At 37.3% G+C, this 14,466-nt stretch overlaps 1 protein-coding gene across 4 annotated transcripts in view; it reads right to left on the bottom strand.

The window, feature by feature from the left end:
- Nucleotides 1-14,466, bottom strand: part of PTPRZ1 (protein tyrosine phosphatase receptor type Z1) — a 191,662-nt gene that overhangs the window by 61,856 nt on the left and 115,340 nt on the right. For all 4 annotated transcript variants that reach the window (XM_030308309.1, XM_030308310.1, XM_030308311.1 and 1 more), the window contains exons 7-8: nucleotides 8,869-9,026; nucleotides 8,566-8,716 (exon numbers count right to left, since the gene is read on the bottom strand). In XM_030308309.1, coding sequence (XP_030164169.1) covers nucleotides 8,566-8,716; nucleotides 8,869-9,026 — 309 coding nt within the window. The remainder of the gene's footprint in view (nucleotides 1-8,565; nucleotides 8,717-8,868; nucleotides 9,027-14,466) is intronic.

Here is a 14,466-nt window from a genome sequence, read left to right as displayed (position 1 = left end):
TATACAATTTTGTGATATTGTGATAATGGAGCAAAGCAATAAATATAATCTCTTCATGGGTTAAATAAATTTGTAAAAGAGAGAGAAAGGTCAAGCTAAAGATTGATGTGCTCACAGAATCCAAGCTTTGCTTTTGGGAAATACCTGATGTTACAAAGCCACGAAATGAGACCATGCGGTTGACTTAAGTCACTGCCACAAAAACTCAATGAAAACATCCCAACAAGAGCATCAGAATGTGATAAAAAAAAACTTTGGTCTCTATTAGTTTGTAGTTTTGCTTGTGAACACAGGAGGGCACCCAAAACTAACAATTGACCTTGTAAATTGAAACTTCACTTTTATATACAGTATTTATAATAGGAGTTTTAGCCTATGAATGCTATGCTAGCAATGGTATGCAAATGATCCAGAAAAATATAAATATATATACTTTAAATAATGCATGTATAACTTTTATGACTTGGGAGACAAGATTATTCACTGTAAAAACTGTAATATTATTTTTTGTCTATTAAGGATTTAGGATGGGGTGTTCCTTTGGGAATAAAAGAACAATTCTTCAAAGCCACAAATTTACGAAAAAGTATGAATTCAGAATAAGAAAATGTATTCTAATTTAATTCTACACTACACCCTCAGTGTCCTATCTAGTGACACTTCCGTACTGGCCACCAGATGGCATAAGACCATCGAATCATCTCAAAAGTGAGCTACTCACATAAACTATATCACTGGAGGAAAAGGATTGCCTCAGTCTTGCTTCTAATGAGCCCAAGTTCATTTTCAGAAGGTTGAAAGTGATTCTTGACAGTATAATCTGTATATTTTGTCCTACAAAAATCAATCCCACTTTTTAGAGAGTAGGAATGATTTAAAGTGAACTATTCTCTTCCTACAAAATGAAATTACCTTAAAACGCATTACAGTTTCATGCATAGACACAAAGCAAAAATCTCTTGAGAAAATATAAATTATTAGCTGCAAAATACCCAAAGGACTGCTGTCTAATTAGCGTGAAATTACTTTGGTTGAATGTCTGTGTTTATTTCGCCTTAATTGTAGAAATCAGCAGATGTTTCAAATTTTAAGAATCAGCATTAATATGAAGTAGGACTTCAAAAAGAAACTTGTATTTCCTTGTCCTTAAGTTTTTCTCTCTTTGCTTTCTTCTTTATAAATCTGTAAGAGCTTATAGATAATTCGCTTAATAGTTTAAACTTACATTTTAATTAAAAATTTATTTTTTTAATGTTCCTTTTGTTTATTGATAATCACAGTAGCTTAGTAATATATCATAAAGCTGCAACTAAATTTTACCTTTTAGATGCTGAAATACAGGATTTTATGGGGTAAAGATGATATACTTTAAAATTTATTCAAGTGGCATCTGGGTGGCTCAGTCAGTTGCACATCTGACTCTTGGTTTCAGCTCAGGTCATGATCCCAGGGCTGTGTGACACAGCCCTACATCGGGCTCTGCGATAACAGCAAGGATTCTCTATCCTCTCTCTGCCTCTCTCCTGCTTTCTCTCTCTCTCTCTCTCTCAAGATAAATACATTTAAAAATAGTAAAATAAAATGTTTTCAAGAGGAAAAACCTGTACTTCTGTATATTGTTTATTATCTTGCCAAAGGGCTGACCTTCTATAAGGTAGGAATGGATTTTTAAAATAACAATGTAGTTCATTCCATATACACTACTTGGTGTTCTAAAAAAAAAAAAAGCAGGGTATGACCATGGGGTATGTTATTAATTTTCACTAAATTTTCCAGGTTTTCTTATACTTCTTATTGAAATGGACTTATCTTATTAGAAGGGCATATACTGCATAAAGCACATTATCTGGATTGAAAATCAAGAATGGTTCTCCAGATCAACATATACTCAGACATCAGATATAAGCTACCAATTGATAAAATCATGACAATAAATAATTTCCTTGTTTATGGGGAGTTCAGAACTAGATTGATGTCTCATTTTCTTCTTTAGGACTGAATCGTCTGTCTAGATTCCTTTCCAGAAGCTAAATGTGATGTGGGTCACAGTTACTGATTCTCTCAGGAATGCTGGCCAAGGAGAAACTGGTTCCTGCAAACCCTTGGCCATGAGCCAAATCATGTGACAAATCTGTGTCAAGTCACACAGAATACAAGTAAGTGCTTCAGTACAAATGCAAGGTTGCTCACACATAAAGAATGAGGATGTAGTTTCCTTCATAAAGAAGCTGTAAGTGTTCTTCCTTCAAAACTTAAAAAAAAATTTTTTTTAATGTTTACTTATTTTTGAGACAGAGAGAGACAGGGTGTGAGCAGGAGAGGAGCAGAGAGAGGGAGACACAGAATCAGAAGCAGGCTCCAGGCTCTGAGCCATCAGCCCAGGGCCCGACGCGGGGCTCGAACTCATGAACTGCGAGATCATGACCTGAGCCGAAGTCGGACACTCAACAGACTGAGCCACCCAGGCGCCCCCAAAACTTATTTTTAACATTCAATTCTCATCTACTTGGTTCCAGGCACTCTGGACATACAACTACAGACAGTGCTGTTCCTGCCTTTAGGAAGCTCGTTCCTATGCTAACTTCTAACCTTTAATTTCAGTAAGCTATTAAACATAATGGGTGCTTTGAGTTCCTACGTCCTAGACCCCATTGACAGAAGAATGCAAAATAAACTTGTAAAAAATATGCCATGTAGACCAAGTTAGCTTGTATTTTTCAAAATTACACGTTCTTCCCACTCAGAGTTGTAAAAGTTTCACAAAATTTTGGCTGATACAAAGTCATGTATTTTCTCATCACTTACATAAACTTATATGAAGAGTAAATACCTCATACAGAGGAATGCACATTACTTGCAGAGTGAGTACCAAAGAGTGAAGCAATGAGTGTTAGAAGGAAAAAAAAAGTGGAAAAAGAAAAGGGAAATAAACAAAGAAGGAGAAGTATAAATGACAACTCTGGCTGTGACCAGTCTCTCAGCTAAACACAAAAGCTGATGCGGATGGCTAAGGGAGACCAGACTCTTTGTCGTTCTGTGCTTAGCTTGGAAGAAGGGCAGATGCCCTGAGGGAGACCAGCCTTAGCTCCATGGATTACGAGTACAACCACGGATGCAGGTAAAAAGACAGAGTGGTGATTCTTGGGGAGTGGCAGAGAAAATGTCGCAATTGCCTAAGATGTCACTAGACTTTACTGTTATTTCCCACTGAGTTGAAGTTTGGTGCAGTTTAACATGGCCCATGACAGAAATACTTTGTGATCCACACTGATGAATCTACCACATTCTTGTCTGAAGTTAATGAGCCTCACTTCAAAAAATATTGAGACAGGTATTTTGATGACTTTGTTGTGAGGAGCTCGAAGATTTATAGACTTAGAAGACAACCAGTATTAAGGTCATCATTTCCCCTCAGAGGGCAGCAGATCTTAATAAAACAAATGTAAACATGCCCACAAATGTTAAAAATAGTAATTAGAAATTATCCCCCACTGATTTGTACTTCTCAATGATTGCATCGCTTACTTTAGATAAGTGGCCAAAAGGAATCTTTCAGATTCTGCTTAATTCAGTCAGTCTTTTACAGGGACACACTGTAACTCCATCAACTGTTCGATTTGTAATATATAACCTTCTAAGAAGTAAATAATCTTCAGGTCACGTTTCTGCATACAGTTGGAGTGCAGTGTTAACGTACACATGCCCTTAATGAATGCTATTTAAAACTACTGACCTTCAAGAAGATGAGTCTAGTAATGTTTAATTCATCACATTTTCCAGGAAATTACAGAAAATTTCTCATAGCTCAAATGCAATATTAAGCTATAAGGACACTCCTTTCATGCAAACCTACCTTGAAAAGCATTTTATACTGTATTATTAAAGAAACTTTGCATTGAATATATTGCAAGGCTAGCAAATGAGATCTGAAGTGTATTTATGATTTTATTCAACAAAAGTCTTAAACATGGGAAACCTGAATAGCACCCCATACTTGTGATAGTTTGTCCTCATATGTGCACACACACACAAGTGTGCATACACACACATTACAATAGTAGTAGCTTTCAGTCTGGGACACATTATGTTCAAGAGACTGTATTTCTTTGCAAACATTAGCCCATTTAAACCTCACAACAAGGTGGCCCTTCTAACTCATGTTATAGGTGAAGTAACTTGACCATTTTCATATAACTAATAAGTACTGGCACTGAGGTTTAATACCAAAAGTCTATGGACTTTAAAGCCCAAGATTTTCCCCACTGTACTCCAGAACGCCCCTGCTTCTTAGTGGGAGAGTCCTGCTAGTGGGATAAGAAGGCAGCAAGAAAGCATCTGGTGTCTGGAAAGCATGGGATAAAATTGAACTTCACCTACATTATACTTTTGCTGGGTTCATACAGTTATTCACACATATTCCTCCTTATCTAAAAGACAGTTTTTACTAACTCCTTCAAGGTTCTATTAAATTCTGTGATTCTCAGAAGAGTCAGTGTCCGTTCCATGATGCCAAAAAGAAACGCCTCTAATAAATGGCAACTCTACATAAAAATGCAAAACTAAAGGACTGAAGTTCTGGTAAACTATGCATTCATTCACAAACATTTATTGAGTTCCTGCTATGAATGCAAAAATGAATAACGCTTGATCTCTACCCTCAAGGAGTTTACATAGATATACAGACCTTATGTGATTTTTGCAATTGTTTGCAATGTTTTGTGCAAAATATATTTTTCTACAACGTGTTTACTGAAAACTGACAACTTCATGCCACGCTTTACTTCTGTCTTGGTCAAAAGGATGATGCTAGATATTTATAGCACCAAAATATATAAATATAACCTGAGTGTCCAAAATTGAGGAACAGGTTTAGTAAGTTGTTATAAGTATACAGTGGAATACTACACAAAATTAAGAATGGTGCATTAATGATATATTTGTACCACTGAGTAAAATAAAATCAACAAACATATATGTAGCATAGTCTCCCTTTTGTGAGATATAATAATATATATTTAATTTAAGCCAAAAGCCTGGAGAGATACTCACCAAAGCCCTTATAGTGGTTATCCCTGGACTGTGACATTATATGGAAATTTATTTTTTTCCTGTGTGCTTATCTGTGTTTTCTGCCTTTTTAATAATGTTCATGTAATATTGAACTTTTATTAAAAAATAAAAAATCTTCAGATTAAATTTAATAAAGATTAAATCCTGGATATAAATGTAATCCTCAATTTTTATTTTCAAATTCAGAAAGTTGAAGGGGGATAGTGTGTGTACTAAGAAGAAAACTAGGGCACCTGGGTGGCTCAGTCCATCAAGAATCTGACTCTTGATATCAGCCTAGGTCGTGATCTTGTAGTCATGAGATCAAGCTAAGTGGACCCTACTTGGGATTCTCTCTCTCTCTCTCTCTCTGTCTCTCTCTCTCTGCTCGCCCCCCCCCCTTAAATACATAAATAAACTTAAAAAAAGAAGAAAACCATCACAGGAATATGCACATGGCAAATGATAGTGTTTACTGAATGCAAAACATTCATGATGGAAAAATTAAGAATTTGATCACTCCAGTTTTTGAAAAAAGCCAACGCTATTTTTTTAACATTTTAATTTTTTTAATTTTTATTAATTTTTAATTTTCAATTTGAGAGAGAGAGAGAGAGAGGCAGAGAGACAAAGGGAGAGAGAGAATCTTAAGCAGGCTCCACACCCAGCTTGAGCCTGATGTGGGGCTTGATTCCATGACACTGGGATCATGACCTGAGCCAAAATCAACAGTCAGGTGCTCGACCACTTGAGCTACCCTGACGCCCCAACCCAATGCTATTTTTAAAAAAGTTTCATGTCATTAAGAATCAGTTTTTATTATAAAATTTCATCATAAATTATGTATGCAGAAATTATGTTCCCTTATAAAGCACAGCAGAACAAACTGGAAGGCTTTAGAATGAGATGTGTTCAAATACTGACTCCAGCCCTTTATGGTCCTGTGAACTTGGGCAAGCCACTTAACATCAGCTTCCCAAACTGTAAAATGAGAAAAAAAAAAGCCAACTTCATGATGGTGTTGGGAGGCTGAAATCAAATCCATATGGTTCAATGCCTGGTTGAACACACTGGTCCACACAGTACATGGTAGTTATTACTGTTTTTGTTATTCAAAACAAATAGCCTTTGTTTTAGCCTTCATCACTTAACTGTGAAATGAACAATATCTGACACTGAATTGGAACTACATTTGGTTTATACTTAAACAGGGCAAAAGGCACCCATCAAGCACAACCACTCAGTTTTATTGTATGAAAATGGATTCTTTCCATCATTCGGTATTTGGTGAATGAGAACTTTACTTTAGCCCAGCAATGGAGGTAAAGACTAGTTACTTCTTTCATGGGCTCAGAGTCCAATGGGGGAGATGAATAAATAAACAGACAATGGTCATATTGTGGCAACTACTGTGTACTTTGGATGCGCAGAACACAGGAGCACTTGGGCATATGACACACCTCCAGATGAGCGTTGTTCATTTTGTACTTTATGACTATGGCACCTTCACAAGTGCACAGTCCTATGCCAGGGCCACAGGCAGACTTGATGAGGATGGAGAGAGAGGCAGGGATGGTTCCCCCGTGGATGCAAAGTCTGCTTGAGTTTTGAAGAATGAGGAGGAGAGAAACAAGTGAAACAGCAGGGAGGAACATGCCACGGCAAGGAAACAGCATGTAAAATGTAACCTCAGAGAACGTGGCCTTCCTTTCTTCAGGGGATGTAGCCTAGGAGAACGTGGTCTTGCTTCTTCAGGGGATGTAACCTCAGAGAACGTGGCCTTCCTTTCTTCAGGGGATATAACCTTGGAGAACGTAGCCTTCCTTCTTCAGGGGGAGAACATGGCCTTCCTTTCTTCAGGGGATGTAACCTCGGAGAACATGGTCTTGCTTCTTCAGGGGATGTAACCTCAGAGAATGTGGTCTTGCTTCTTCAGGGGATGTAACCTTGGAGAACATGGCCTTCTTTTCTTCAGGGGATGTAAACTTGGAGAACGTAGCCTTCCTTCTTCAGGGGATGTAACCTAGGAGAATGTGGTCTTGCTTCTTCAGGGGATGTAACCTAGGAGAACGTGGCCTTCCTTCTTCAGGGGATGTCCAAGAGTTCAGTATGAGAGAAGGAAGCTAGTGGCGGAGAGTAAACGCTAAGACTCGTAAGTGCTAAACGGGACCTACCATGTAATGATGAATGGTTTCGATTTTATTCTAAAAGCAATGGAGAGCGACTGAAGAGTTTTAATAAAATACAACTGACAAAAGTACATAACAAAAAAAATCATATTCATTTAATTTGTTATGTGGTACATTATATTTTCTAAAAGGAGATGGTTAAATCTAGTTTTTTTTTTTTCCTAATCAATTGTCTATTATTTACCAGACAGAATGTTATAGTATTTAGTACTGCTGGTAGAAATGTAATGAGATTTCTTCCTTTGGGGGCAATTTAACTAGAAACTCATTGTCACGTTAAAAGTAGCTATTCATCACTATTGTCTTGGGCTCTATTTTGTTGTTGTTAAAGGATAAGTAATTCTCACAAACGGTACATTAAAACATGTAATGTTTTTAAAAAACATGCTTTTTTAATACTAACCTTCAAAAGAAGATGATTATTAGATTAATACTTTAGATGGCCAAAAATTCATTGTACAGCTGAAATCAAAGATGGCCATGTACTTGGAAGTGTTTGAAGTCCCCAAAGCAAAGGCCACGTCACCTATTTCTTTCATTAACCAGTACACTATCAGTATAAACTGAAAAGGAAAAGTCAGTAGATGCATCTGATTATGTCCTCTGGACATTTTCAAAGGCTTCTGCCTGTTGTGTCAACTTCAAAAGACACAAAGGGCACTCTGGAGACTTTCCCCCTGGAGTCCTCTCCATTGCTTGGGTCGACAAACTTCTTTTCTCCCAAAGAAGGAAACCAGGGGGAAAAACTCCCTTTGTATTCATTAATAATTCAGTGCATTTGCTTTCAATCCCTACTTCATGCTATGCTCTTGCCTTGGAGCTGCCAACACAAACGTGAGCACCTTAAAACCCAAATCACGCACCAAGACTCCACTCAAATGTCATTCCCTCGCAGAGGCTCTTGACTACCCCAACTAGAAGTGATCTCCTCAAGCTCCTCACACCACGGCTTCTTAATCATTCATTTCCTAGAGCTCTTAGCACAGGCAAACACCATGAAGTGATTTTGGAAGTGTGTATGTGGCTTTGCTATCTATTACTATTACTATCTATTACTTTTAACAAAATCACTTTCGTTATTGAATCTCAGTATTTCTCATCTGCAAAATGGGGTTATTCATGTGGGGAGGAACAGCTATTTTTAAATGCTATTGTATAAATGTGGTAATTGAGATTCAGAGAAGTTAAACAGCTTATCTAAAGTGACAAAGCTAATAATCAAATATTTCTAAATATCTAAGTCTTGTATATTTTCCATTATTCCACAATTACTGCCTACAACATAAAATCTGTAAAAGTAGTACAAAAATTATATTTCAATACATACCTGTTTCATGAATCTCTTCCTTTCCAGTGTATGAGGAAAACACCTGCCTAGAGAATTTGTATTGTTGTTCTCGAAAATTATTTTGTAAGTAGTCCATCAGCATGACATAGCCAGACTGTTGCATTGTAAGAACTTCACAAAAAACAGCCAACTGGGGAAAAGATCATTTAACATATAATGTAACATATCTGATTCAAAGGTATCTGTAAATGCTTTAAAATAGATATTCAGTAGTAAAGCTTAGAAACTAATTATTTTTAAATTGCTTTGAATGATTGCATTTGTTTGAATTTCCAAGATTACCTGGCTTTCAGAGATGCTAACTGTATCTTTAAAAATAATCCAGTCAACAGTGTCTGTGCAGGGAGGAGATGTCAATGAGCCATTGTAAGTGTAATATTTGTCAGTTGAGTTTGGCAGAAGGTTCAGCAATATGAAGGGATCTAATGCAGACTGTTTCCCTACAAAGTAACAACATATATCTCAGTTGGGATCTCAACACTGGAACTCAGCGGTTCAAAGCTTCTATGAAACAGAGACATATGGTTTGTTACAAATTTAATCAGAAATTAAATTTTAAGAATATTTTAGGTATATTTCAAAAATGGTGATAAAACCAACATATTCTGAATTTCCTTACATACACAACTACATAGGTTATACTAGTAAGATCCTGGAGAGATTTTTTTACATATAAAAGATATTCAGAAATCATATAACCATCTTAACAGATACAGTAAAATCACTTGAGAAGACTTAATACCAGTTTGCAAAAAATAACAAAACCTTATTCTGGCGAAGATTATCTTCCAAAGCCTATAACAAACATTGTATTTAAGGATGACCGATTGGGAAAGCTTTCCCCTAGAGATAAAGAATGAGACAAAAACATCCTGCTATCACCATTTCTGATTAACATTGAATTGGAGGACTGGGCCAGTGCAATAAAGAAAAAAGTCATAAAGATTGGATATGAAGAAATGATACCGTCATATTTTGCAAATGCATGATTGTACATGTATGATATTGAATTTACAAACTATCAGAATTAGTAAATGCATTTAGTAAAGTCACTGCACATAAGACCCATATACAAAAATTAATTATATTGCTATGTACCAGTATGAAACAATAGAAAATGCAATTTAAAACAATATAACTCATAATAACAACACAGTATCAAATACAGATAAATCTAACAAATGATGTGAACAATCTATATTAAAAACTATAAAACTTTCTTGAGAGAATTATATAAAAATTAAAATTATGGGAAATTAAAATTATGGGAAATACCAAGTTCATGGGTTGGAAGAGTTAGTATTGTGCAGGTGTTGACTGCCCCCAAATTGATTTACGGAGTCAAAAAATCTTATCAAAATCCCAGAGGCTTTTATACACATGTGTTTTATACAGCATGTGTTTACTGACATGCTGATTTAAAAATTTAAATGGAAATGAAAAGTTAAAAGAATCTTGAACAATAACAGCTACTGTACGACTTTCATTACCAGGTAGGAAAACCGATTATATAAAACTATAGAAGTCATGATAGTGAAATATGCATGCAAAGACAGACAAAGGGAACAGTGAAAGAGAAAAGAGAACTCAGATCCATACATATATAGTCACTTTATGTATGTCACTTTTTTTCTTTAGGACAGGAAAAATTACTATGTAGTTAGAATGGACTGCCTTTGCAGTAAAGAGTGCTGTATCACTTGGATATCCTTACGGAAAAAAGTGTATCATGATTCCCTACTTCACATCTTAAGCACATGAGTTCTAAATACATCTAGCAGATCTAGATTTAGTGGATCTAAATGTGAACAGGAGAGTAAAACTTTTAGAGGAAAACAGAATATTCACTTTATAACCTTAAGGTAGGCTGAGATTCCTGAAAGGGTACACAAAAATTGTTAATTATAAAGGGAAAAAAGATAAACTTTAGTACATGATAATTAAGATCTATTTATCAATATTTACCTATTTATCAATAGTCACTATTAAGGGAATAAATGGTAAGAACAAAGGGTGGAAAGTATATTTTACATATATGGTGTGTGTGTGTGTGTGTGTGTGTGTGTGTATTATACCTTTTATCCAGAATAGAGAATTCCTTTAAAAATTTAGTAGAGCTTTCCTAAGTGGCATATCTGGCCTTGCAACTCTCAAACAATCCAATTATATCTGTCTCCATGAATGATCCCATTTTTGCTTTTGGACCTTTCCAACAGCACTTATCAACAGCCATTTAGCCTTTAGTGTACCTGCCCTCACTCATATGGCAGCAATCTGCTTATCAGCAAGATCTGTGTCGAACTCATTTACCCATCCTAACTATCTAGCTCAATGCATGCATGTCCTCTGTTCTTTGTAGTAGACTTATGTCATTAAGAAGTAGCCCCCGAGGGGCGCCTGGGTGGCGCAGTCGGTTAAGCGTCCGACTTCAGCCAGGTCACGATCTCGCGGTCCGTGAGTTCGAGCCCCGCGTCGGGCTCTGGGCTGATGGCTCGGAGCCTGGAGCCTGTTTCCGATTCTATGTCTCCCTCTCTCTCTGCCCCTCCCCCATTCATGCTCTGTCTCTCTCTGTCCCAAAAATAAATAAACGTTGAAAAAAAAAATTAAAAAAAAAAAAAAAAAAAAAAAGAAGTAGCCCCCGAGACCTATTTAATCCATTCTTAGTGAGATAGCACAGTGTAGAGTGGTAGTTTTGTCAGACGAGGTAGTTAGACAGACATGACAGGAAGGGGAAGTAGGAGGATGACGATGGGAAATTGCCAGAAATCACGTGTCTTCACCCAGAGTCCACCCCATCTCCCTCAGACCAAGCCCTTGTGTGGTACACCACAGACCCATAAGCAGGAGACATGGGCTACAGGGACTGCCTTAACTTTGGAACATGTGCACTTAAGAAAGACTGTGTCACGACAAGCCTGAGAAACCAAGATGGCAGAACAGCATGGAAGTTTTTTGTGTGTCTTGTGTCCATGAAATACAGCCAGACCAACACTAAACCATCCTGCACACCTAGAAAACTGATCTGAGGATTAACACAACAATCTGCACAACCTGAACCACAGAACTCAACAGGTATGTGGCACGGAGTGGTGAACTTGGGGAGAGAGAAGCTGCAGCGGGCAGGGAGCCGCTTTTGCAGGCAGAGAGAGGATGCAGATGAGGGGAGAATACTGGAAAAGCACCTCTCCCCAAAGGCAGTTGGAGAGAAAGTAGAAAATTGGAAATAGCCATAGGGACTAAACTAAAAAGGGAGAAAGGAGAGGGTTTAAATTCCATTAAGACTGTAAACAAGGGGAGCACAGAGTCTGCAGCTCTGCAGCTTGATACCTGGAGATGCTCTGCTGGGAAGGGCAAATCCCCAGGAGCGGAGTGGGGTCCGGGAGGTTCTTGGGCCACACAGGGAAAAGCGATTCCACTGCTGGAAGAACATTTGGTAGAGACTGTTGAGGCCACCTGGTCCCAGCAGACCCCAGAGAACGGTCACATTCGCTGGTACTGGAACAAGGTCCTTAAGGGTGAAGCCTGGTGTCAGATGTGTGTTGTGATTTTCCATAATTCCTGAAATGCTGCTGCTACACTATCTCTCAAACTTTTTCTGGGGCGGGCTGGCACCTGGCTGCCGTCTCTGGGTTTCGGCAGCAGCACAGTAATGCGAACTTTCCTGGGTGTGGCTGGCATTCGGCCATTGCTCAGTGAGACCCACCTCCCCCCCCCCCCCCCCCCGCAGAAGGGCAGAAAGGGTCAAAGCCACAGTCCTTCAGAAGTAAGGGGCCGTGGAAAACAGCCGCATCTGAGACAAAACTCAGGAAAGAGGTACTTCCTGGTGCTTGGCCACAGACAATGAAAAAGCGGGGAGTGGACAAAAGCTGAAGACAGAGGACGGGTGAGCAATTGATGATCCAGGAGAACAGAGTTCCAAAACTAGAGACTGGGTAGCTGGGTGACGCCATTTTCACCGCTCCCGCGCATGCACATATGCACCTATGAGCACCACAACACAACACCCCAGTAGGCTAGCAGCACCATCTAGTGGAGAATGGAGCCGTTACACAAAGCCCCGCCCAACTGGGCCAACCTCGCTCTTCAAGAACACAAGTCTCACCCCCTGCTTAGTTTATAGACTAGAAAGCACTTCATAGTCTGATTTCTAGGGGAAAACAAAGTAATTTCAGTCCTATTTCAATCTGTTAGCAGGTCCATCTATTCAATTTTCTTTCTTTTTTTTTCTCTTTTTCACTTCTTTTCTTTTTCTTGAATACAGAAAGAAAAAATTCATTTTTATTTTTAATTTTTATTAAAAATATTTTTAATTTTTATTTCTATATTTTTTACTTTTGTGTAACTTTTCAAATTCAATTTTACTTGCATCATTTTATTTTAGTCTACTTCAGTGTGTTAATTTTTTCAAATTTTCAAACGATTTCCTTTTTTTTTTCTTCTTTTTTTTCTCTTTTTAGTTTCTTGTTCTTGAATACAGAGGGAGGAAAACTTCATTTTTCTTTTCAATTTCTATTAAAAATGTTTTTCTTTAATTTTTATTTTTACTATATTTTTTACTTCTATGTAAACTTTTCCAAATTCTATTTTATTCCCATCGTTTTATTTTAGTCTACTACAGTGGATTCACTTTTTCAAATTTTCAAGTGATTTCTTTTTTCTCTTTTTTTGTTTTCTTTTCTTCTTCAATACAGAAAGAGAAAAAATTCATTTTTATTTTTAATTTTTATTTAAAGCTTTTTAATTTTTTTCTACTATATTCTTCAGTTTCACGTAAATTTTTTCAAATTCTATTTTACTCCCATCTTTTCATTTTAGTCTACTTCAGTGTACTCAATTTTTCAGATTCTCAAAAGACTTCCTTTCCCCCCCCCCCCAACTTTTTTCTCTAATCTATCAAACCACTTTCAACATCCAGACCAAAACACACTCAGGATCTAGCATCATTTATTCATTTTTGTGTGTGTGTATTTTCAATGTTTAAATTTTAATATTTTTTTAAATTTTAATTCTTTAAATTTTAATTTTTCTACCTCATTAATTCCTTTTCTCCCTTCAAAATGACAAAATGAAGGAATTCACCTCCAAAGAAACAGCATGAAGAAACAACAGCCAGGGATTTAACCAACACAGATACAAGCAAGATATATGAACCAGAATTTAGAATCACGATAAAAAGAATACTAGAGGCAGTTGAAAATAGATTAGAATCCCTTTCTGCGGAGATAAAAGAAGTAAAAACTAGTCAGGATGAAAAAAAAAATGCTATCACTGAGCTGCAATCATGGATGGATGCCGTGGCGGCAAGGACGGATGAGGCAGAACAGAGAATCAGTGACATAGAGGACAAACTTATGGAGAATAATGAAGCAGAAAAAGAGGGAGATTCAGGCAAAAGAGCACAGTCTAAGAATTAGAGAAATCAGTGACTCATTAAAAGGAAACATCAGAATCATAGGGGTCCCAGAAGAGGAAGGAAGAGAAATGGGGGTAGAAGGGTTATGTGAGCAAATCATAGCGGAAAACTTTCCTAACCTGGGGAAAGACACAGACATCAAAATACAGGAAGCACAGAGGATCCCCATTAGATTCAACAAAAACCGACCATCAACAAGGCATATCATAGTCAAATTCACAAAATACGCAAGCAAGGAGAGAATCATGAAAGCAGCAAGGGAAAAAAAGTCGCTAATCTACAAGAGAAGACATATCAGGCTTGCAGCAGACCTATCCACAAAAACTTGCAGGCCAGAAAGGAGTGGCAGGATATATCCAGTGTGCTGAATCAGAAAAATATGCAGCCAAGAATTCTTTATCCAGCAAAGCTGTCTTCAAAATAGAAGGAGAGATAAAAAGTTTCCCAGACAAACAAAAATTAAAGGA

This window comes from Lynx canadensis, chromosome A2 (genome assembly GCF_007474595.2).
Source record: "Lynx canadensis isolate LIC74 chromosome A2, mLynCan4.pri.v2, whole genome shotgun sequence".
Lineage (NCBI taxonomy): Eukaryota > Metazoa > Chordata > Mammalia > Carnivora > Felidae > Lynx > Lynx canadensis.
This window is presented reverse-complemented; position numbering and strand designations above follow the sequence as displayed.